This window comes from Sorex araneus, chromosome 2 (genome assembly GCF_027595985.1).
Source record: "Sorex araneus isolate mSorAra2 chromosome 2, mSorAra2.pri, whole genome shotgun sequence".
Classification (NCBI taxonomy): domain Eukaryota; kingdom Metazoa; phylum Chordata; class Mammalia; order Eulipotyphla; family Soricidae; genus Sorex; species Sorex araneus.
The window spans coordinates 224,942,042-224,965,839 of record NC_073303.1 but is presented as its reverse complement, the minus strand read 5'-3'; the positions used below and the strand labels follow the sequence as shown (position 1 = coordinate 224,965,839).

The window sequence follows — 23,798 nt, the reverse complement described above, 5'->3', positions numbered from 1 at the left end:
GGCGAGCAACGGGGGTCTGTGGGGTGAGGCGGGCAGGCGCGAGGGACCGCAGAGTCGCCGGCACTGATGGGCACCCAGAGGGCCGCCGGCTTTTATCCTGCCGAGCCCAAACACCCACCGGAAAAGGGCGGCTCTCCCCTATCTCTGGGCCTCGAGGCGGGCCTGGAGGCGCGGGGCCGTTTGTCGAGGGCGCTCTCTGGGCCCGTGGCAGCAGCAAAGGCCCCGGAGAGGGAGCGAATATGCTGCCCTTGCAGACTGAGGCCGCTAATCGCCGTTTATCTGGGCTCCTAATTAGGGACCCGGGCTATCCCCTTCCCCGATCTCCTGGCAGCCTCCGCGCTCCCCCTGTCACCCGCAGCCAGGACTCGCCTGGCTCTCCCGGAGCACCGGCTCCTGCCCACGGAGTGCCTCTCCCGGCTCGCCAGTCTCCCGGGGAGGCCAGCTGGCGAGGGGAGGCCCGGGAAGGCCAGGGCGGACTTCTCAGGCATCCGGGCCCGGGCAGGAAGTGCTGGGGGTCGCTGGAGGACCAACAGTGGTTCAGCAAGGGGACGCGAGCTGGGAAGACCCCGAGCACGCACGGCCTCCTGGAGCCTGCAGGACCCCGGCAGGGCTGCTCGGGGGCCTTCTGGGGCTGGGGGGCCTGAGACCGCCTCCCGACCTTGAGAGTTATCGGGCAGCTGTCAGGCCCTGGGCATCCTCCCTCCTGAGGGAGCTTCTGCCTTGGTCTGGGCGGGGCCACCAGGGGTCTCTGCAATGTCCATATCTGCTCTTCTCACCCTGGGGACCACATTGCCCCCCCCAGTGGCCATGATCGGGGACCCCTGAGTTTCACCCTTGGATTCGGGATGGGCTGTCCTGTTGCTGAGTGCTTTGGGGACACTGGGGGTGGGGGGCAGGAAAGACCAGGCCTACCCTTTCGTCTCAACCACGGGTGTGTGTGTGTGTGTGTGTGTGTGTGTGTGTGTGTGTGTGTGTGTGTGTGTGTGTGTGTGTGTAGGGGATATTGGAAAGGATCTTCAAGCCCAACATTCTGGGGTGACTGCTCTAATCAAATTCAGGACTATGGCCGTGTTCTGTCACCGACATGCGGTGCCCGGCCCCAGGTAGATGGGTCCGAGGCAGGAGACACCGGCCAGCTAGAGGGCAGGCCAGGGGGAGCTGGGCAGGGCCGGAGCAGGGTCCGGGTGACCTCAGCAGGGACGTCCCTGCCCTTCCTCCAGGGCTCCCATTGCTGTTGTCTCTCTGAGGCAGCCCTGGAAACGCCACCTCTGGGCCCCGTGTGCCCAGCTCCTAGCAGGGCCCACCCCGGGGCACGGGCGGGCATAATTGAAGGGGTTCCTTGTGGGTTTCTAAATCGGATTGCAAGTGCGGGTTGTGGGCGGGTGTCAACAGTGCTTAACCCCTTCGGGGGGGATGTGACCGGCGCATGGTCCCCGCCGCCCAGGAACCTGCAGACCCAAGAGGAGAACTCGGCGAAGAGTGTCCGTGGTGGCAGAGTGCGGAGCAGAGGGGCCTCGCGCTCGGGGTCAGGGGAGCACAGAGCAGCTGAGCTGAGGGCCGGGGCGGGAGGGGTGGGCGGCAGCCCCACAGTGCTCCGAGGGGAAGTAGGCTAGGCTGTGCCCTCGCTTGAGGCCCAGTGGCAGGGAGAATGGAAACTGAGGCAGAGCGACTCTCAGCGCTGAGGGTTCCTCTGCCTGTGCCATGCCACAGTCAAAGTCCTGACCTCACCCCCTCCCGCGGCTAACTTTGCAGCTGGAGAAACTGAGGCATGGAGGCCTGCAGGGACGTGCTGAGGGTCACTGGGCTAGAACACAGAGCTGGTGGCAGCTCGGCAGGTCTGGCCTCCGCCTGTTCCTCGCCGGCAGGGTCTGTGACAGGCCGACCAGCAGGCAAAGGCCAGGGGCGGGGTCTCGTGGCTGATGGCAGGGCGTGGGGGTGCACGGGCTTATCTGGAGCAGCTGGCTTTCTCAAATGCTGTTGAGATGAGGAGGGCACAGTGGGGGTTAGTCCCAGGTTAGACTCGCTGAGCTTCGGAGAGCCGCCCAGAGCAGGGACAGGCCGAGGGCCGGGAAGCCTGGTAGTCGGGGTCACTTCTTCATTCTAGACTCCCCAGCGCTTCATCCAGGGCCTCCACATGGGCAGTAAATGTGGCTCTGGTGAGTGAGCCCTGCCCAGGGACCAGCCCCGTGCTCCCTCACTGGCCCCGCGGGGGCCCAGCTGTGGGGGACCTGGAGGTCGACCAGAGACGGGGGTCTAGCAGGAAGGGCTCAGGCTGGAGAGACTCTGAGAAACAGCGAAGTGGGCCTTCAGGTGGGAGGCGAGAGCCCTCGGGAGTGGTGGGCAGGGCAGAGCCAGCCTGGAGGCTGGGGCCGTCCCGGAGACCTGTGGGGGTTCAGGAGGGGTCAGTGGGGAAGGGGGTGCCCAGCGGGTCAGAGCTATGGGTCTCGGTCTCCACTGAGAAGTGAGAGGAGGAGGTCTGGGGTGTGTGTGTGTGTGTGTGTGTGTGTGTGTGTGTGTGTGTGTGTGTGTGTAAGGGGGTTCCCCTCATCAGTGTGGAGATCTCGGCCACCCACGGGGCCCCTCCTGGCTGGTTCCTAGAGGATTTAATTGCAGGGAGCCAGTCGTCTTTGTTCTCCCAGTAGGATTTCTGACGGTTCCCATCTCTGCGTGCCGACCGCCCTCTAATTAGTCATCGCCCTCCACACCCCGGTCCTGGAGTTCACCACGGTGGCTTCACCAGACCCTGAGACACCTGGCCCAGGTCTTCTCCCCCCGCCTGGTACAGAGATGGACGTGGCGGAGAAACCCAGGAATGTTGGTTGCTGGTGGCTGTGGCTCTGTGGCTCTCACACCCGGCGCTGGGTTACGTGTGAGGTGCGGGATTCGGTTGTCTGCATTTGAAGTTCTCCTCAAACATTCTGAATACAATGTGTGGGGAAGGAACCGGGCACAGTGGCCCCGTGTGTGGCGGGCGAAGCAGAGGCCAGCAAGGGAATGGGCGGGAGGACCAGGCCACTTTCCTTCTCCCGAGGAAGCCTGTGAGGGTCCACAGAAAGGCCGGGTGGGGACAAGTATCACACAGCTGGTGCTGAGTCTCTGTGCACCAGACTCCTGTTCTTTCTTGCCTAAGGGTGTGCCTGGAAGATCCTGGAAGGTTCTGGAACATCCTTCCAGGATGCAGAACACCGCCAGAGAGGGGATAAAAAGGCAGAACGCCGAGTGATCCTGAATGGCTCAGACCCAGTCACATCTGCCGGGCGGTGCTGAAGGTCATGCCTGCTCCTTTGGCCCCTGACCGCCAGCATAGACGAGTGGACTGGGCATTCTCTTGACTGTAGCTTGAGCCATTCTTGGAGAAAGAAAGAGACTGGAGGGTTTTGGAGGGGCGATGAGTCTTGTGGACAAAAACACTTAGAAGGGGGGCTGGGACAAGGGTATCCGTGCCTCTTTGCAAACCTCGGGGCAGACCCCGAATGTCCTGGGCCTTGGGGCCGCTGTGGAGGGGACCCACTCCTCCTTCCTCTCCCGTATCAGCCAGCCTTGGACGGCTGCAGCTGGTGCCCGCCCGCACTCTCCCCGCGCCTTTCCTACATGCCTGGCCATGACATCCTCTGGGCTCCACCAGGCCTCACGTCCAAGGGGCGACAGAACCCCTGAGGGGGGTAGGTGGCATAGGGGGGTAGTAAGAGGCTGCAGAGAGGGGCTGGAGCGACAGTACAGTGAGGGAGGTGTTTGCACACAGCCACCTGGATTTGATCCTCAGCATCCCATGTGGTCCCCCTGAGCACCGCCAGGAGTGATTCCCGAGCACAGAGTCAGGAGTCATCCCCGAGCACTGCCACGGGTGGCCCCCAAACAAAACAAAAAAACAAACATAAACCCCCAAAGGGTGTGGAGAGAAGCCACACAGCTCCCTGGACGGGCCGGAAGGGGAGCTGTCAGTCAAGACTCTTCAGGGGTCCACTCTGCCCCGGCTTGCTGGGGCCAAGGGGCTCTCCAAGGCACGTGCCTTCCCTGTCCTGAGCAGCAGTGGCTCAGAGGGCAGAGAACTGATCCCAGGAGGCCCCTCTGCCAAGGCTGAAAACAGAAACTCTCAAATCCCGCGCTGGTCTCCCTGCCTCTGCCCTGCAGACGGCGAACACGAATTCGGCAAGAACACAGGCCAGGGAGGCGCTGGGCTCTGCCCGCCCCACCCCTGCTCTGCTGCGGGCTCCCAGCCCAAAGGCTTCCTGGGCAGGCCGCGGCACGGGCCACATGCCCGTTTCTTGGGGCCATGTTCCTTCGTTGCGTGCAGGCAGACTCCGTAGGGATCGGAACTCGGCCCAGGAAGCACGACCCCTCCTGTGCTCGTCCCACCGCCCCACGCTCCTGGTCTCCCTCCGAGGCGGCGTCACCCCCAGACTCTGTCTCTGCTGCTGCCAGCGTAGGGCGGGGGGGCAGACCTCCCCCGCTGCCCTAGAGGGGTACCTCAGTGCTCCCAGGGGGAGGCAGGGCTCACGGGGGCCTTCTGCCACTTAGAGAAGACTCACCCCTGTAGCTGCGGCCTGTGCTGGGGCCCCTGCTGCCCACGCCGGCCCCTGCACAACGCACAGCCCAAGAGGGCAGCCAGGCTCCACGTGGGCGAGGACGGGGGGTGGGGATTCTCCCCCTTCTGCCAGAGGGCCCGGGCCCCCAGCCCAGCCCCCGCGCCCTTCCCCAGGGACTCTCTTCTCTGAGTCCCGGGCCGGGGGAACTGATGGGCCCTTGGCGTCCACTGCAGAGTCCCCCAGATTCCCTCCCCAGGACACTGCCCTGCCCTCAGCTCCAGAGCACGCAGGTGATGGCGGCTGCTGCTGTGTGCTTCCTGGGAGCACTGTGGCCCCGAGCAGCCCAGAGGGGCCCCGTCTTGCGCCTTCCTCCTGCTCCTGCTCTGCCTCGGAAGGCTTTGGAGTCTGGGCAGGCCCCTGCCCTGCCGTGGGGCTCCTGCCCCCTCTAACTCTCCGTCCTCCTCCTCCTCCTCCTTCCCTCCCTTCTGTTTTCTTTCCTGAAAGCTCCCCAGGGACCGGCACCCCCACACTCCTGAGCGCTCCCGAGCCTCTCCCTGGGGCCAGCGCCGACAAGCACCGTCTTGCCCAGTGGGCACGCTCGCCTCCATTGGCCCAGCCCCGAGCACCACCAGGGCCCCATTCCTGCGCGATTCACTCATCCCCCTGCCTGGGAACCCCGCCCCCAGCCCCCACCCCCTTCTGGGCCTCTGGGGTCCGTGCTGGCTCCCCTCCCCGCCCCCCCTCTGCCCTGCCCCACCCTGCCACTGCGGGTTCTCTTTGAAGGACAGCTGAGCACAGGGCAGGCGCTGCTGCGTCGTTTGATCATGACTCTCGAGTTTGCTTCTCCATCCGCCTCTGCCTTTACCCATTTCCAAAGCAAACAAGCGCGCAATTAACTCCCTGGTCGTCATAGCTAATGACCCGCTCTCAGCTCCCGGCAGCAGGGAGGTGGGCCTGGCGGCTGCCTCCAGAGGGGGCATGGCCAGCTCCTAACTCAGCCTGAGGGGCCCTGTGGAAAGGCATTAGGATGGGGACAGGAAACCTTTGGGGAGGGCGGTCCCCAGGAAGGCAGGAGCGCTCAGGGCCCTGGGGAAGGGGACAGGTGGGGAAAGATGCAAGTCAGACACCCAGAAGGAACTATAGGGAGGAAGTGGGGCAGGGGGGCGAAGGTCCTAGAAGATACTGGGTGGGGGGATGGAGAGGGGGTGGGCAGCCTCCTGGGTGAGGCGCGTCCGAGCTTGTGGAGAGCGGCCTTGAGCATGGCTGCGGTTGGGTCCTGGAGGTGCAGACGGGGAGTCCCAGCTGCGGTCAGAGCCTCCATCCATCATGCCATGAAAGGCATCGCCCCCTCCGGGCAGGTGGGGGAAGGGGCGAGGGTCCCCTGGCAGCACTACAAGGGGCTCCAGGCTCCCGAGCATGGTTGGGAAGGGCCCTGGGGGTTGGAGAGGGAGGAGAATAAAATTAAAAAATAAGATTTCTCTGGGGCCAGCCTGTGAGGAGGGGCCAGCTGGCTGCCGGGCACCCGGAGCCGGATCCTCAGAGTTCTGCGGGGCCCCCCACAGCCGGTGGGAGACAAGCAAGGCCCCAGACGAAAGGCTGCTGGGGCTTAGGGGTGCTCGGAGCTGGGCCCCGAGGTGGGGGTCAGGTCTCCCCCCACTGAGAGCACAGCCCAGGCCGTGGCAAAGTTCTACCCTGCACCCCTGTAGAGGAGGGGCCTGGCCCTGGGCCGTGGGCCCACACAGAGCTGAGCCGGCCCCTAGGGTGGGCTCCCAGGGTGGCCGGCAGCCGCAGGCCCCTGAGATAAGCAGGTTCACAGGGAGAGCTGCACCCTGAGGTCAGGAGACGTGCGTGGGGGGTGCTCTCGAGGGGGCCGAGTCCCAGCGAGAGTCAGGCTGGGGCCGAGGCCCCCGCAGACAGGAAGGGAAACTTCTGGAAACGCCTGTGCTCTGGGAGGGTGGCGGCAACCGTCCCGGCGGGTTGCTGGCCGCTGCTGGTGCGCCTCCCTCCGGAAGGTGCCGGAAGGTTCTCGGTGGAGGATCTGCTGCAAGCCTGGACTCAGCTCCATCCTGTGAGCCCGACACTCTTATAGTCCCACTTTACACACAAGGAACAAAAGGCGCAGGGACCCTGACTGTCCTGGGCTGGCAGCGGGGTCTTTCCCTGCCCTGGCGACAGCCCATGCACACATCCCTGACCCCGCGCCCTGGATCTCCCCAGCCCGGGTCAGCTCCTGGGCAGCTCTGTCTGGAGCCACCTATGAAGGACTCAGTTTCCCCAGAGCTGGCCAGCATGGACAAGACGGAAGTGAGAAGTAGGGCCCCACGACAAGACTCAGAGAAGCCGGCTGGAGGGGGTTGGGGAGGCACTGGGAGGGGTTTGACACATTGCACCTGATCTTCTCCGGGGGCTTGGGAAGTATTTGCCCAAATGGAAAAATTTAGGGGCAGGGTCACAAGCACGGTGTCCTATCAGAACTTATCACCCACGGGTGGGACGGGGATGGGGTGAGGAGAGATTGAGGGTGAGAGCATCTGCCAAACACGACACAGAGAGTCTAAGACACTCCCTGGCTCTGAAAGCTAAGTGTCTTTCACCTCCTCCAGGAAGTCTTCCTAGATAGTCCATTTAGCTCTAATCTCTTCCTCTGCCGTGCCTTGGACTGTTTGCCTATGCCTTGAACCTGCATCACTCACTGGAAAACAAAACAACGACGCAGAGAGACAGAGGGCAGAGAGCACGCCCAGAGCCCCCGCCCTCACACTCAGCCCAGGGGTCTGGCACACCTCAGGGGTGCGGGCCTGGGCCAGGAATCCCAGGGGCCGAGCAGGGGCTGAGTTCTCTGTCAGGAGGTAAAGAGGTTCAGGTGGGGGCTGCCCCAGCTCCCCCTGACTCCAGAGAGAAAGAGGGGAGGGGAGCCAGGAGTCAGAGCCTGGGGGCTTGGGAGCCAGCCCGAACTTGCCAGGGCGAGAAACAGCATCTCCCCGGCTGGCAGCTCTAGGCTAGCCCACATCCTACCCTCTCCCTGCTCCGGCTGCCAACCCTCAGCCCTGCACCAGGGAAGGTGCAGTACCCGGAGATGCTGGTAGGGGGCAGCAGATGCCCAGAATACAGGAACCCTGAATGTTGGACACCAGCTGCGGCTGGGGAGTGAACATGGGAAGGTGTTCGGGAAAGGGACCCAGTGCTCTGCCCCATGCCCAGTCCTTTCTGCCAGGGCTCTGCCGCTGCGGGGCAGCTGCGAGGCCCACGAGCACAGGGGCATCACCGCTGTCTCCCGAGCTGGGGTTCAAGGTGGCAGGAAGCACAGTCTCCCCACACGGCTGACATCTGGGTACTTTCGTATTCCAAATACTCTTCCTTCGTGACACTTCTGACAATATGTCTGAGGGCTGACGCCCGAGATGTAAGCCTCAGCCTCCCTCTCCTGTCACTCGGTCTTCCTGAGTGGGCCTCACTCACTGTCACTGTCATCCTGTTGCTCGTCGATTTGCTCGAGCGGGCACCAGTCACGTCTCCATTGTGAGACTTGTTGTTACTGTTTTTGGCATGTTGAATACGCCACAGGGAGCTTACCAGGCTCTGCTGTGCAGGCGAGATACTCTCGGTAGCTTTCCAGGCTCTCCGAGAGGACGGAGGAATTGAACCTGGGTCGGCCGTGTGCCAGGCGAACGCCCTACCAGTTGAGCTATTGCTTCTCATCTTAGGTATTCTTAGTTCTGACTCCGTCCACATCACAGGCGCTCCATTTGTAACATGCTCAACAATCACCCTGGGACTAGTTAAAAAGGGAGCGTCTGGGCCTGCTGACCCTCCGTCTGGCGGAGACTTCAGAAGTGCAGGTTACAGAGCTCCCCCGGGCGACAGGAAGGCCTGGGGCTCTTGAAAGCCCCACCTGGACTCCCTTCTTTTGGCTGAGCTGTTCTATCCCTCCACGCCCCGATATCCTTCCCTGCAAAGTGTGTCTATTGGACGGCACCTCAAGCGTTGGCCGCGGGGGGAATGAGGTGAGTCCCAGCACAAACGCTCGAAGGGCACGCAGAGCGCCAGGGGAAATCGCTTGGCAGCAACCGTGTGTCACAAGTACTGCATCGGCCTGTAGGGCTGCACCTCGGGGGCCGCTTGCCCCAGACAGTCGGGACTTCCTCCAGGTGTCTGCGAGTCCCATTCAACATGTGTCCACAAGTGTCACAGCGAGGCTGACAAGTTATTTGAACCGCAGACAGGTAGTGCATATGACACACACATGGATTGACATATGCTCTGTCATTGCATGGATGCCCCTCATCGGGACAAGTGTGTGTGTGTGTGTGTGTGTGTGTGTGTGTGTGAGTGCATGTGTGTATATGAGTGCATGTGTGTATATGTGTATACATACGTGTGTGCTTGTGCGTGTGTGTGTGCACGTGTGTGCATGTGCACGTGTGCATATATGTGTGTGTGTGTGCATGCATGCACTGCGTGCATGTGCACGTGGGGCTCTCCTCCCCGTGTAGGCTGGCTGAGGCTAAGTCAAACACTCCTGCATCAAATGGATACGGGGTTCTCACTCTGAGTCACCCTGGGGGACCCCGAGCCAGGGAAGATGTGGGGCAGTGTGAGGAGACAGACAGCAAGGCTAACAGTCATAGGGGTTGGGCATGAGGGCAGTGGCTTGCAGGCCTGCAAAGGGGGGTCACAGCCGGCTTGCAGGCTGTGAAATGGGGGACAGTGGGGTGCTTGGGCGGCAGTGCTAGAGCCCTCCTCACGGAGAGATTCGTGGCTTGATGGCATCTGTCTCCCTGGAGGACCGGAAAGTGCAAGCACCTGTGAGGTGGCGTTTAGTAGGGACCTTCAGGGAGATGGGGCCTGGGAACCCAACTGGCAAAGATCTTTGGGTGTGCAAAGACAGGGGCTGCTCCGAGGGAAACCAGCATGCAGGGATGAAGGAGGTGGGGCACCTTGAGCTAGACTTAGCCTCCTCATCCACGGGGACTCGGCCGCAGTGCCTTGCTGGCCCACACACGCCCACACACGCCAGCTTCCTCCCGTGAGCAACTTTTCCCGGCTGCACTCAGGACCCGACAGCCCTGGTCCAGCTTGAGTTCCTTGTTTCTCTGGAATCCTATCCCAGCCCCAACACAGTGGGCCCAGTGAGTGTCCACGTCCCTTGGTCACCCCAGCTCCTGAACAGAAAGCCTGGACAGCGGTCTTGCTCAGAGCGCTGCCACCTGAGCATAGAGGGACCGTCGTAAAAACAGGCCAGGTCCCGGGTGGAGGGGGACGGGGACCCGCCGGAGCAGTGTGGGGTGGCAGGCAGGGCCTCCTGGCTGGCGGAGTGTCGGGGTCCATGAAAGGGGGCCACACTGCCAGCCAGGATGCTGGGGTGCCCGGCGGAGCTCCAAAGCCTTTGGACCAGGCTGGACTCTGCTACTGCGCCAGCTTCAGGGCCCAGGGCCCGAGGGTCATGAGCCTGTCCTGGGCATGTCCGCAGTATCTCGGCAGTTTCTGGCAGTCAGCTCTCCCCTGAGCCTGCCTGGGTCTGGGGGAGGCCGGAGGAGGCAGCGCAGAGGCCAAGGGTCCACAGGGAGACACAGAGACTCGAGTGACAGCCATCATTTATTGCAGGGGAAGCCGAGACCCGGGCAGGACCCCGGGCGGACGGCACAGAGACAGAGAGGCCCTTAGCCACAGAGACCCAGGAGGGGTGCGGGGACCAGAGGCTTGCCTGGGGGGGGAGGGGGTGGGCGGAGTGTCCTGCGCGTGGGTGCGACCACAGGCCCTGGGGACCCGTGGACGCTGGCCCGGGGGAGGTCAGCGCCAGGGCTCAGAGCACCGGCCGGCAGACAGCGACAGTGGGGGCACCAACAGCTGGGGGGACTTTGAAAGGGCCTGGGGGGTGCGGGGCTGGGGGCTCCACAGCGCTCTGCCCGCCCGCAGAGCCGCCCCGCGTCCACCGCTCATCTGGAGCCCTTCTTGGCCGCGCAGCTGGGGCCCGAGGGCTTGGCCAGCGGGTCCTTGAACTCGCTGCTGCCACAGCTGCCCTTGGTCTTCACTTCCGCCGCTGCCGCCGGCTTGTAGCTGTAGCTGCTGGAGGCGCCGAAGCCCACGCTGAAGCCGGCCCCTGCCGGCCCGGCGTTGGTGTTGCTGATGACAGCTGCGGGCAGAGACGGAGACCCAGCGCCCGTCAGCCAGCCCGGGGGCTCCCGGCCCCTCCTCCAGTCGCTCCCGCAGCGGGACCTCGCTGGGACTCAGCCTCCCTTCTGCAGTTTCCCCGTACGAGGGCCTGGGCGCCTGCTCTGAGCCCGGCAGGGCGAGTGCTCAGGGCCGATCTAGCCCCCGGGCCTTAGCAAGTTGGTGAATGACCTTCACCTCCTCCAGCGTGGCACCTCCCTGCGCCCCACGCGAGTCTTCACATGGGAGAAGAGGACTTTTCAGCCTTTTCAGCCCTTACCCTGCGCCCCCCAGCCCCTGCAGCCCAGGGCCCTGATTCTGGCCCAGTCTGTACAGAGATACAGAAATAGATCTCACAGCACGTCAGCCTGAGCCATGGCCTTCCACCTCACTTGGGCTCTCGCCCGACCTTCCCATTGGTCCGGGACACGGTCCTCTCTCAACTGCTCCCCTCGGTGACTGAAGCCAGCCTGGTGCCCCCGAGCCCCCCCTGAGGGCACACTAGGGTTATTCAAGGATTCTGACTTCTCAGCATCCTGGGGTCAGAGGGCCTGAGATGTCTGGGAGGCAGCTCAGGGCACAGCGGGGCCTGGAGATACTCACAGATGCTCACGGAGTTGGGGTATTCACCGGACATCCTGCAGGGGGGAGACAGCGGGCGAGCCCTCCGTAAGCCACCACTCCTCTCGGGGTGTCCCGCCCTCTCCTCTCCCCGTGACTCAGCTTCCCCTCCCGGGATGCGCCCCCTTCTGCTTCAGCCCCGTCCTGGCTTCCTCTCCCCATCCGCCCAGGGTGTCTCCCGAGCGGAGACCAGGGTGAGCGATCTGCTTCGAGGACTCGGTTCCCGTCCAAGTGGTGTGGGCGTCATCTGCTGTGTGGGATAATGGCCTTCGCGGCCCCAAGTCATGCCCCGGTCTGTGGCCATTAAAGGCATGAGCTCACTTCCTCCCTGGCTCACTGCCTCACTTGAACTCAGATGACTCCTGGCGGCCATTCATGTCCCCCCCCATAACCCCCGACCCAAGGTGCCGCCGTGCCCAGCGCTGCTGTTGTCTGGCTTCCTCTCCTCCAGCTTTAAGGCGCTCACCCTCGTTCCTCCCTCGTCTCTAAGTTGGATCTCCACTCCCGCACCCCGTCAGGTCTACTCTCTCAGAAGGACTCCAGCAGGAACAAATCATTCATCCTGGGGACAAACCCCAACGGTGCCCGCGCCCCTCACCGGCACTCCTCGCCCTCCAGCAGCTTCCGGTAGGTGGCGATCTCCATGTCCAGCGCCAGCTTGGTGCTCATCAGCTCCTGGTACTCCCGCAGCATCCGGGCCAGCTCCTCCTTGGCCTGCTGCAGGGCGCCCTCCAGCTCGTCCAGCTTGGCGCGGGCGTCCTTGAGGGCACAGTCGCCCCGCTGCTCTGCGTCGGCAATGGCCGTCTCCAGGTTGGAGCACTGGAGGCAGGAAAGGGTTCCTCACCCTGAGCCAGCCGGGCATCTGCTCAGGGCACATGCCCCTGCAGCATCACCAGCAGTGACTGTACCACCCCGACTCCTGCTCGGGGCTCCGGCAAGAAGGGGGCAGTTAGTGGGGGAACACACGTGGGCCCTCCGCCCTCTGCCATCACCTCTAAAAGTCTAATGCCAACCCTGAGAAAGCCTTTGTTTTGTGCAATCCTGTACAATATTTTTGTAAATGGGAACTAATAGCTGTTAACAAAACACCTGCCCCACGAGTGTCTGGCCTCCTGAGCCACAGAGGCCCAGCTTGCTCTGGCAGACAGAAGCAGACCCTTGCAGGGGTCCCTCAGTGGGTCCTGAGCACGGCCACACGGCTTTCCTGAGCCCCTGCCCTCGGGTGTGTGTGCAGGCTAAGGTCCAGGGGATCTAGGCATCCAGCGCCTGTTCCTGGCGTGTCCCTTTGGTCTGGGGATAAACTGGCTTCAATTCAACAGGAACCTCTGCTCCTGTGGCTGGATAGGCCACTGTCCAGCCGGCACCACCCTCCTCCCTCGGCAGGCCGGGACTGGGGAGGTGGGGTGGCTGGCGGCTGTCTCCATGGAGACCACGAGGTTCCCTTCCTCGATCAAACCCACCTGCTTCTTCACATTCCCGATCTCGGAGCGGATCCGCTGGATCAGCCGGTTGATCTCGGAGATCTCGGCCCGGGTGAGCTTGAGGTCGTCACCGTGCCGGCCGGCTGTGAGCTGCAGCTCCTGGATCTGTGGTGAGAAGGAGAGAGGGGGAGCACCGGACCCGAGCATGTGCCCTGTGGGGTGTCCCAGGAGTGGGCAGAGGGCCCCGGGCCTCCTCCGAGCTCTCAGTGTCTGAGAGGTGCAGGCAGAACCCAGAGCTAGCGGGGGGAATCCTTTCCTTCTCAGAGCACACCCCCCCGCCACCACCAGCTTCACAGGACCCCGTTGTCTAGAGTGAGACCCCAGGGGAGTCCGAGTGTCCTGTCTTCACTATGACAAAGACAGAGACAAGACTGAAAAACAGGATCACCCAGAAAAACTTGTGTGTGTGTGTGTGTGTGCATATGTGTGTGTGTGCATATGTGTGTGTGTGTTGGGGGGGTCATTATCGGGCTTCTGGGTGTGGCCTTGCTACAGAGCCCTGGCAGGGGACAGGACCCAATGGAAACCCCTCGCATGGTTCAAGATAGTGGTGGCCAGTCCTGGCCCCCTGGAGGCAGTTCCACGAGGCCCGTCTTCAGGACACAGGAGGCATCTCCACGCAGACATTGGGTGTGCACAGCCTACCCCGTGCAGCTCCCGGCACACTCCCAGGCAAGCACACTCGCTCACATGTGAACATACATGCTGGGAGAAGAGGGGGCAGCCGGTTCTCGGCACCCGTGTCCCCTGCCCACCTTGGTCTGGTAGAGCGCCTCGGCCTCGGCCTTGCTCTTCAGGGCGATGTCCTCGTACTGGGCGCGCACCTCGGCGATGATGCTGTCCAGGTCCAGGTCCCGGTTGTTGTCCATGGACAGGACCACGGACGTGTCGCTGATGTGGGACTGGAGCTGCGCGATCTCCTGGGGACATTTTGGGGAGCAGGGCCAGTGAGAGGGGGTCCGTGCAGACTCCGTTGCTCCTGATCCCGCCAACGAGTCTCCAGCTCTCCCACTCCTGCCCTGCATGGGGGTCCTGGCCGCCTGCAGCAGCAGTGACCGGGCCCATCTTCCCCTGCAGTTCCCCTCGGGCCTCCCCGTTCTCCTCACAGCCCCTGTTGACCAGCTTCCTGCTGTGCTGAGGGGAGTCCAGCTCTGGACCCCTCGGCCCAAACCACGGCCCTGCTTGGGACGAGTGCCCCACAGGCCGCACCGACCATGCTCACGAGAGAGCCGCGAGCTTCTCACCTCGTCATAGAGGTACTTGGAGAACTTGATCTCGTCCGCCAAGGAGTCCACCTTGGCCTGGAGCTCCACCTTGTTCATGTAGGCCGCGTCCACGTCCTGGGGACAGAGAAAGAAGAGGGACAGCTGCCCTGTCTCCACACTCCCTCATTGCACAGCAGACTCGGGGGGCCCACCCTGGCCCTGTTGTCCCACAGGAGGGCTCCAGCCCGAGAGCAAACCAAGTCGGCGTTCACGTGAGGGCTATTTCGGGGGTGCAGAAGTGACTCTGGTCGGCCCGGGGAGCAGCGTGTGACCCAGGCTGGACTTAGAGACGGGAGCTGGGACCTTCAACTCTCAGGTGTCTGAGTGACCCATGGGGGGTCTCCCAACCTCCAGACATCACGGAGCATGTGCCCCGGAACCCACCACCTGCCTCCAGCCCCCTCACCTTCTTGAGCACCACAAACTCATTCTCAGCAGCTGTGCGTCTGTTGATCTCCACCTCGTACCTGTGGGAGAGATGGGACAGCGTGTCCATGGGGCTGGTTCAGCTCTGCCCACGCTTCCTGGGCAAGTTATGGTCACTTCCTATGCCAAGAGCTCCCTGACAGGGGTCTATAGCTGGGACCGGCACCCTGTGGGCAGACACAGCCCTCCTGACAGATTGTAGCAGGACACATGGAATAACAGATATATTGCTCAAGGCATGTGCTGCCTCCTGCATCCATCTGAACATGCCTCTGGGGCAGAGGGTCCCTGGCTCACCCCTTCAGCATCACCTCCTCCATCACAGGCACAGGACCTCTGCCAGCTGGGACCCCAGGGAGGGGCATTTGCCTAGGGTACAAACACTTCCCACGCCCTGGACAAAATCCCATTCCCGCTGCAGACTGTTAACCCTGTACCCTGTTTCTTACACAAATTTTGGTTCCAGGTGAAGTACAAGGTCTTGAAAAGAAGGGGTGCGTGTGTGTGTGTGTGTGTGTGTGTGTGTGTGTGTGGTAGACGCAGGGCTGGGGTGTTACCACAGAGTTTGCACACAAGGGGCTGGTAAGTGTGTGAATCCTTTCATTGAAGGCTGCATTATTCCATCCTTACTATGCCAAAGAGCTGATTTGGGGATATTTGGAATTTTTCGAGCATAGGAAATGCTAGAAAATGCCTTTTTAAAATTTTTCATTTAGTTTAACACAAGCAATTCTTGGGAACTTTTTCTTTTCCTCTTTCATCCATCACTGATTTTTCCACACATGTGCACACACACACACACACACACACACACACACACACACACACACACACACACAGAGCTCAGGCCCTGTTGAGTGTTTGAAGTAGTATGGGTTAGTGAAAAGGGTTATTTAAAATGAGACTGGAACAGTTCCCAAAACTTCCGTATTTTTCTCCTAAACTGCATAAAACATACTGAAAACGGTTTTTAAAAATTATCTCGGATTCTATGTATTCAAAGGTAATTGAAATCTCTTTATCTAACTATATTATAGTTTCTATTACTAACAATCTCTCTCATGTAAAATGTTCAGTCTTATCTTTCTATGAACAGAAATAAAAGCAAAGATGCAAGTTACAGACCAGTGAATTTTCAGTCATTTATCTTTCTATCTAACAAATACATGAAAAGCTTAATCACGATGATTATCAAAATTGGCATTCATTTGTTACAAATAGCTTTTCAAATAAAAACAGCTTCACTATTTATCTCTTATTTATCTCTTCATAAATGAGTGATCATGGTACCTCATAATGCATTATTCAATAATGCACTCTCCAAAATGTATTCCTTAATTGATTGCAGAATAAAATTTTACAGTAGTCCCCAAAGAACAGGTTGAGATTTTTATTTGAATTTAGAAATAAAGCCAGGCTTTCTAAACAATGAAATCTCTTATTTCTCTAATTTTACAACAAAAGTTGACTTTTCCAATTAAGATAGATGGTCATTATTTTCTATAAAATAAATCTGCACTAAAAGTGTGAAAACATTTATTTATGTACATTTATTAAAATGTTGGGAGGGGGAGCATACTTTTTAAGAAGTTGCCCCATTCCCAGTGCTGTCTGGTCTGCTGAATTAAACTCAATGCCCGAAGCAAAGGAACAGCATCTGAACAGTCATTTGATTAGTCTGGGAAAAGCTATTTTGCAAACTTCCCAGAAACCTGGAAGGTAAATGATTTTACTGAGTAGGAAACTAATCCCCATTTTTCAAGTCAAATGACAACTTCTGAGTTTTACTTTCAACAAAGAAAAAGATAGAAACTGAGTTGTCAGCAGAAACTCTGTTAGATCCTTAGCAATAAGTTATGACTCTGACATGCAATATTTCATCTACGAAAGAATGTCAAATGTGGGGAACTTCAGAGGCACCTGGGGTAAGTCAGTGAACAAGGAAAATAGCCCTTCATAGATCAGAGAGAAGTAACAGACATGGTTAAAAAGTGAATTACATAGAACATAAGGAAGTGGAAAGGTCTATTGAAGGAAGAAAATGCAGAAAATTTGGAAAGAACCCAAAGAACCGGGTGATCCTGTCCTTGCAAAACTCCTCTCAGTAAAACCTCTGCGCATGCTCTGAGGAGCATGAAAAACACAGAGGACCACACTCAGTCACTCACACAGAAAACTGCCCCTCCAACTCTTTAAGAAAGGTATTTCCAAATACAGTTTTCACATTTCATTATTTGACAAAACAGTGGTCCATATTTTATACAGCTCAAAACAGATGGGAGGGGAAATTAGTACAGTGGGTAAGGCGTTTGCCTTGAACATGGCTGACCCAGATTTGATTCCTCCGTCCCTCTCAGAGAGCCCGGCAAGCTACCGAGAGTATCCCACCTGCATGGCAGAGCTGGGCAAGTTACCCGTGGCATATTCGATATGCCAAAAATAGTAACAACAAGTCTCACAATGGAGATATGGCCCACTTGAGCAAATCGATGAACAACGGGATGACAGTGATACAGTGGTACAGAACAGATATCTAGGTATTGAAAAACTTAGATTCAGGGGCCACAGCAATAGTATAGCAGGTAGGACACTTGCCTTGACCCAAGTTTGACTCCCAGAATCCTGTATGGTCCCCTGAGCCCTGCCAGGCATGGCCCCTGAGCACAGAGCAAGGAGTAAGCCCTGAGAAGTGACAGGTGTGACCCAAAAACAAACAAACAAAAAGAAAAGAAAGAAGGAAAGAAGGAAGAAAATAGGAAGGAAGGAAGGAAGGAAGGAAGGAAGGAAGGAAGGAAGGAAGGAAGGAAGGAAGGAAGGAAGGAAGGAAGGAAGACCTAGACTAACAAGAAACAAACTCCTTGATACTTTCAAGTTTAGAATTCTGCACTTTTATACAGATTAGGAAGATCCATGTACCAATATAGGCATTAAATATATCAATGATAAAATTAGTGGTAGATCCTATGACTCTCAGTATGGTGAATGATTCATCCAGACAGTAAACAGTGAAGTTAGAACCCAGATCCCATACCCTTGACAGCAGGGATGTGGCATTTTCCATCTGCAGCACTTTGTCACTCAGAAGAGTTTCTCAGACCTTCCTGGCTATCATTACCCTCTCAACAGCTGTTTAGAGTATCCAGAGAGGGACCAGTACCTGGCATAATTATTAAATTTGTGTTGGATTTGCATAAATATTAAAGCTAAAGCTCACAGAGGCTTGAGACCCACTGGACTAGCAAGTGGAGATTCTAGATCACCTGTCTAGAAGGTGACTTCTTTGTTACCAGGGTCCTGTTCAAATTTCTACTGGATTCCATCTGCTATTTAGCTATCCCCCATTTCAACCCATATTCAGTCCCATGCACTGGGCACTTTCTGAGTGTAACTGAAGCCTGGCACCATAGCCGTGTGCTTTCCGAGGAATGTGGTCCAGATCCCGGGAGCAGGGGATGTTAAGAGTGGGACACAGAGAGACTGAACGTGGTACTAGAGAAATTGCTCACCCTGACCGTCTCCACTGCTCTGAATTATCGGTCAAGGCTTTTCTCCCCAGGATTCCTTAGAATTCCTGGCACCTGGAAACAAGCTTCCAAAACAGCAGGTCACAAGCCTAAATATTCTCCTCCCTCCTTGCTGGCTCTACCAAGGAGAGAAAGGATGGTTGGTCCCAAGCCTAATCGCCAAGATTCTCCATCAAGGGGATTCAGCAGCAGCGTGGAAGTGCCTCGACAGGACAGAAGGCTTGAAAACTGATTTCAGCTTAGCTTCAAGAACTGTTGCGGGAGAGGGTGTGCAGGCTCTCTTGCTCCCAAATGGAAAATCTCACTCAGGAGCCATCAGATCCTTTACATTTGTCTATGGGGCTTCAAGGAGAGTCTCCCCATACCTGCCTCTTGCTGTTCCTCCATTTCTTTTTTTTTTGGTTTTTGGGTCACACCCCACGATGCACAGGGGTTACTCCTGGCTCTGCACTCAGAAATTACCCCTGGCGGTGCTCAGGGGACAATATGGGATGCTGGGAATAGAACCTGGGTTGGCCTCATGCAAGGCAAACGCCCTACCCGCTGTGCTATTGCTCCAGCTAATTATTCCTCCATTTCCAGGGTGAAAGATGAAGCACTTGGAGCACCCTTTGCACCTGGATCTTCCCTTATCCTGAGCCTTACGAGAGGCTTATGGCAGCTGTGTGGGCAAACGAGCTAGGACATTCTCAAGAGCAACCATGTGTGAGGTGTGATCTCAGGGGGCGGCTTCTTGGCCCCATCACTCACCTCTTCTTGGACTCCTCCACCAGGTCCTGCATGTTCCTCAGCTCCGAGTCCAGCCTCACCCTGTCCCCCGACAGTGCCTCCAGCTGCTTCCGCAGGGTGCTGATGTAGCCCTCAAAAAAGGGCTCCAGGTTCTTCTTGCAGTTGTTCAGTTCCAGCTGCTGCAGAAGGTTCCACTTGGTCTCCAGCACCTGGTTCTGCTGCTCCAGGAAGCGCACCTGGAAGACAAGCATGGCCCTAGCCTAGAATCTCTCCACTGGCCCTCTCATGAGTAGGGAGGGGGCCCCAGAGCTGAGAGGCGGTCATCCCGGGGAGGGACAGGGCAGGAAAAACCAAGGTGGACTCAGTTAGGGATACATGCCCAACTGAGGGTCCAGGTCAAGAGAAAAGAGGGGAAGATGGGTTGGGGTGCAGCCTTGAGCTGGTGCCAGGAGCTCTCATGGGATGATGTTTTTAGAGAGAAGGGAATGGGAGGGAGGCAAGGGAGGAATGCGGGTGGGGATTGGTCCTGGAATGTCACTTCCTGGAGCTCACTCTTCCTCACATGCTTTTACTATGTATAGCTGTGCCTCAGTTTCCAAAGCGGACTATCATGTCTTCACAAGCTTCCTTTGGTTAAGCAACCAAAGATGTCACATCAAGGGACTAGATCACTGCAAGCTCTGTGGCAACTCAGCAGTGTTTTCCTTCACACAGCTGTGAGAAAGACCAGGGCTAGAGCGAGAGTGAGGAAGGTAGGGCGCTTGTCTTGCAGGCCACCTACCCAGGTTCGATCCCTGGCACCTTAAATGGTCCCCTGAGCACCAGCAAGAGTAATTCCAGGAGTAAACCCTGAGTATCGCTGGGTGTGACCCGAAAGTGAACAGGGAGGAAGGGGGAGAAAAGGAGAGTGAGAGAGAATGAGAGAGGAGAGAGAGGGGAGAAAGAGAGAGGGAGGGAGGAAGAGGAGGAAGGGAGGAAGAGAGAGAGGGAGGGAGAGAGGGAAGGAGAGAGGGAGGGAGAGAGAGAGAGTGCGCCTGGGGAAGACCAGACTGAGAGGGAGAAGGCATCCTTTCCCTCTGGGATCAGAACTGTGCTACCGTTCCTGTCCACCCCCATCCCACCCTCACATCATCTGCCCGAGCACGCCGCTGCCTGCCCGCCACCATATCTCAACCTCTCTCATCTCCATTCCTCATCTTCACAGCAGAATGATGGGAGTCGTGGGCTGTGGGTTGCTAAATGAGAACCACCAGGCACCAAGGAAGGCACATGGCCTGTGCTCCCTGTTACTCAGGGTCCAGCCCCTCAGCCCCTCTGCCAGGCAGAGACCAGGCAGGTGCGTTTCTGGTCTCCCAGAACTCCCCAGGTGCGTTGCTGCCTCCACCCCAACTCCCACACATACATGACCCCGAAGCTCTCCCTCCGGGTCTTCCTCCCAGGCGATGGCTCGGGGCCCTGGTCCTTTTCTCTCTCCTCAAATACCCTCCCGACGAGCAACCCCATGCTGGCCCCTATCCTCCAGTACCTTCCAGTTCATTCTCCTTCCCCTAAGAATCAGGCCCTATGACTCGCATTGGGTTACTCTCGGAGCTGGGTTACGCGGAGACCCCAGCTCTGAGTCTGATTCAAAGAGCTGATTCCACACTGCCCTGCCCCTGACTTCCACCCACCTACTCCCTTGCAAGGATCTCCGTGTGCAGTGGAAGGAATCAAACTCCAAACAGCAGGCTGGAGCAATAGTACAGCAGTAAGGGCATTTGCCTTACAGGCGGCCAACCGGGGTTCGATCCCCAGCATCCCATATGGTCCCCCAGCACCTCCAGGAGTGATTCCTGAGTGCAGAGCCAGGAGCAATCCCCTAACATCGCTGAGTGTGGCCCAAAAAACAAAAAGCAAACAAAAAAAAAATCCCATCATTGGGAGAGCGTGCCAGCTCTGTGCCAAACGCTTTAAAACACCTGCGTATTCTCTGTCCAACCCTCAGGGTGAGCCCTTCCTCGCCCACTGACAGATGGGGGAAGGGACTCAGAGATGCCCAGCAGCCCAGGTCCCCGCAGAGCTGCCCCCGCGAAACAAGTCCCACCCCACGAAAAGGAGGATGCCCGGGACCCACCTTGTCGATGAAGGAGGCGAACTTGTTGTTCAGAGCCTTGATCTGCTCCCGCTCCTGGGCGCGCACCTTCTGGATCTCGGGGTCCAGCTCCATGTTGAGGGGCGCCAGGAGGCTCTTGTTGACGGTGACCTGCGGGATGCCGCCGGGCGGGCACACGGAGGGGCACGCGGGCCCCAGCCCGGCGCTGCCGAAGACGGTGCCCACGAAGCCGGCCACGCGCCCGCCGCCCGCGCCCCCCGCGCAGTGGCCGAGCGCGTAGGCGGCGCCGCGGCCCGCGCCCGCGCTCAGGGCCAGCCGGCGGCCGCCCCCCGCGCTGAAGAGGCTGCGGCTGCCGAAGGCCGCGGTGCTCTTGACGCCGGCGCGGAAGGAGGCCGAGCTGCTGCTCACGCGGCCCGAGATCACCGCCGAGCAGCCGCTGAAGCCCAGGCGCTCCCCGCCGGGGTAGTGGTGCATCTGGCGGCTCATGCTTCGAGGAGGACCAGGGGGGCGGCGGCGGCGCAGGAGAGGGGTGCGGAGTGGCTGCCCTGGCCCGCTCCGCTCGCCCCTTAAATAGCCCGGCCCGGGGGCCCGGCCGGCCGCCTAATTTGCAGGTCCGGGACATCTTTTAGGCCACACTGGGGCCTCTTGCGGTTCCGTTTCAGTAAATTACCATTCCCGAACCCAGATTTTTGTCTCCTCCGCCCTGAACTCCCCCTGAGTCCCCTATAAAGTGGCCAGAACCCTGCATTTGCTTTGCTTCCCTCCTGCATTATAATAATTTGGCGACCTTATCTCCGCTCGCTGCTCTCCAATTACCGAGGTTATATCGCTGTCAGGATCTTCGGTGGAAGCTGCCAGTGGGCCTGGGCTTGCTGGAAGGAACAGCCAGAGAGGGAGAAGAAGGGATGGGTAGGGAAGGGTAGGGGGGAAGCAGCGAGGGGGCAGATGACCAGGCCGATCCTTCTCTGGGAGTATACCAATGAGGTCAAGAATATGCCAGATAATAGTTTCCTGGTTGTTCCCTGCTGCTTCCCTGGGCCTCCCCGTAAGGAGGCTCTGTCTGTTTCCAGAGCACAAACATTCCGAGGACAGACTTGTGACCGGTCACTGGGGTCTACCCCTTGCATCTGCACAGCAGCAGGAAGAATAAGGCCAATGAGGGGATGGTGGAGTAGACCCAAAGTTCCCCTGGTAGAACAGTTCTGGAATTAAAGGGGGGGGGTGTTCTGGCTTGGAAGGAGGGAAGGAGACTGGGGAGGTGGGGGCTTAGGTCCCTTGCCTTGCAAGGGGACAAGCCCAGCTCAATCCTCAGTATTGCACCTGCTGGTCTGAGAGTCACAGAATAGCCCTTGAGCAGTGTCGGTTGTAGCCCAGTCCTCCGCGTCCCCCACCAAACACCAACAAACCCTGGCAGATAGCGCAGAAAAGCTTTAGGAAGATGTCTATCCCCGGGTTTTGTGGTGTTCATCCAGTTGAAGGCACATCTAACCAGGACGTCTGCTGCCCTGGCGTCTCATTCTGTATGAAACTGTGAAGAGTCAAGAAGACTCCTTTGGAGTATCATGCTCAGTGAAATGAGTCAGAAAGAGAGGGACAGACATAGAAGGACTGCACTCATTTGTGGAGTATAGAATAACATCACATGAGGCTGACACCCAAGGACAGTAGATACAAGGGCCAGGGGGATTGCCCCATAGCTGGAAGCCTGCTTCATGAGCGGAGGAGGAGAAGGCAGATAGAATAGAGAAGGGATCACTAAGAAAATGATGGCTGGAGGAACCAGTTGGAATGGGAGATGCATGCCGAAAGTAGATAATGTACCAAACATGATGACCTCTCAGTGTCTGTGTTGCAAGTCATATGCCCAAAAGTAGAGAGAGAGTATGGGGAATATTGTCTGCCATGGAGGCAGGGAGAGGGTGGGAAAGGGGGGTAAACCCGGGATATTGGTGGTGGGGAATGTGCACTGGTGGAGGGATGGGTGTTTGATCATTGTGAGATTGTAACCCAAACATGAAAGATTGTAACTATCTCATGGTGATTCAAGAAAATAAAATTTTTTAAAAAGATGAAAAAAAAAAGAAGACTCCTTTGATAGGCTAAAAGAAGGCCCTAGAATTTCATTTTATATAAGTCTAGAGTATCTTTCTTCACTCTAATCCATTTTCCTGCTTTCCAACCCGAGTCCCTTTCCTTCTTCTCTTCCCTGACACGCAGCCCTTCCTCATGTGCTCCTCTGGGCCCCAGGTGGGTTCTGTGTTGTCACTGATTTCTCAGTCTGCCCATGAGTGTCTTAGGAATGCATTTCCTTCCTCCCGCCAGATTGACGGGACCCTCTGACCTAACCCCCATACCCAGCCCAGGCCTTGGCCGCGCCCAGACAGTGAGGATGAAACTAGACCTTCAGTTATATCCTGGAGTCTGAGTGTCCCTTAGGTTTTGTGGTGGGGGGGGTGGCCTGAGGGTGACTGATGGACACAGTCTCCCCAGAACCAATCACAGAGCTTAATGACAGCCATGCTGTTTACCCCACGGGGAACAGGGCCATGGGGACTGGGGTGAATAATGGGGCTGGCGCCACCACAGATGAACAGATAGAAGAGTCTCGGGTGTCCTGAGAGGGGCCGAGGATGGACTTTCTGTGCTAAAAGGTGGGGCTGTGGTCCACTCCCTCCGGAGAAGGAAGTCAGTGATGGTCATTGAAGAAACTCAAGATTATTCTTTTCATTAGTTCACAATATTTCTCCCTCTGTTCCATAATTGCTTCTCATTTTGTGGCCCTGCACACACAAGAAAGGAATTCTTTAAATTCTGGCCTTTGAGGATAAAAATGGTCCCGAGTTTAAGTTGAAATGTGTGAGATTGGCATAGGCTAGACTTTTCAAGAGAGACTTTGAAGTTGTCCTTTTCTTTATTTTCCGAGCACCTTTAAAAAAGCCAAACCACCCATCCTCTGGGACCAAGCCTCTGCTGCCAGGTAAGAG

The 23,798-nt window shown here is 58.1% G+C and overlaps 1 protein-coding gene across 1 annotated transcript; it reads right to left on the bottom strand.

Moving 5' to 3' along the window:
- Positions 1-10,135: 10,135 nt before the first annotated feature.
- Positions 10,136-21,300, bottom strand: LOC101545185 (keratin, type II cytoskeletal 72). Its single transcript, XM_004601504.2, has 9 exons — positions 20,836-21,300; positions 18,744-18,958; positions 14,450-14,510; positions 14,023-14,118; positions 13,534-13,698; positions 12,758-12,883; positions 11,896-12,116; positions 11,280-11,314; positions 10,136-10,659 (listed from the first exon to the last, which is right to left on the bottom strand). Exons 1-9 carry the CDS (start codon positions 21,298-21,300, stop codon positions 10,463-10,465), a joined length of 1,581 nt encoding a protein of 526 aa, XP_004601561.1. The 3' UTR covers positions 10,136-10,462.
- Between the last annotated feature and the right edge of the window lie 2,498 nt (positions 21,301-23,798).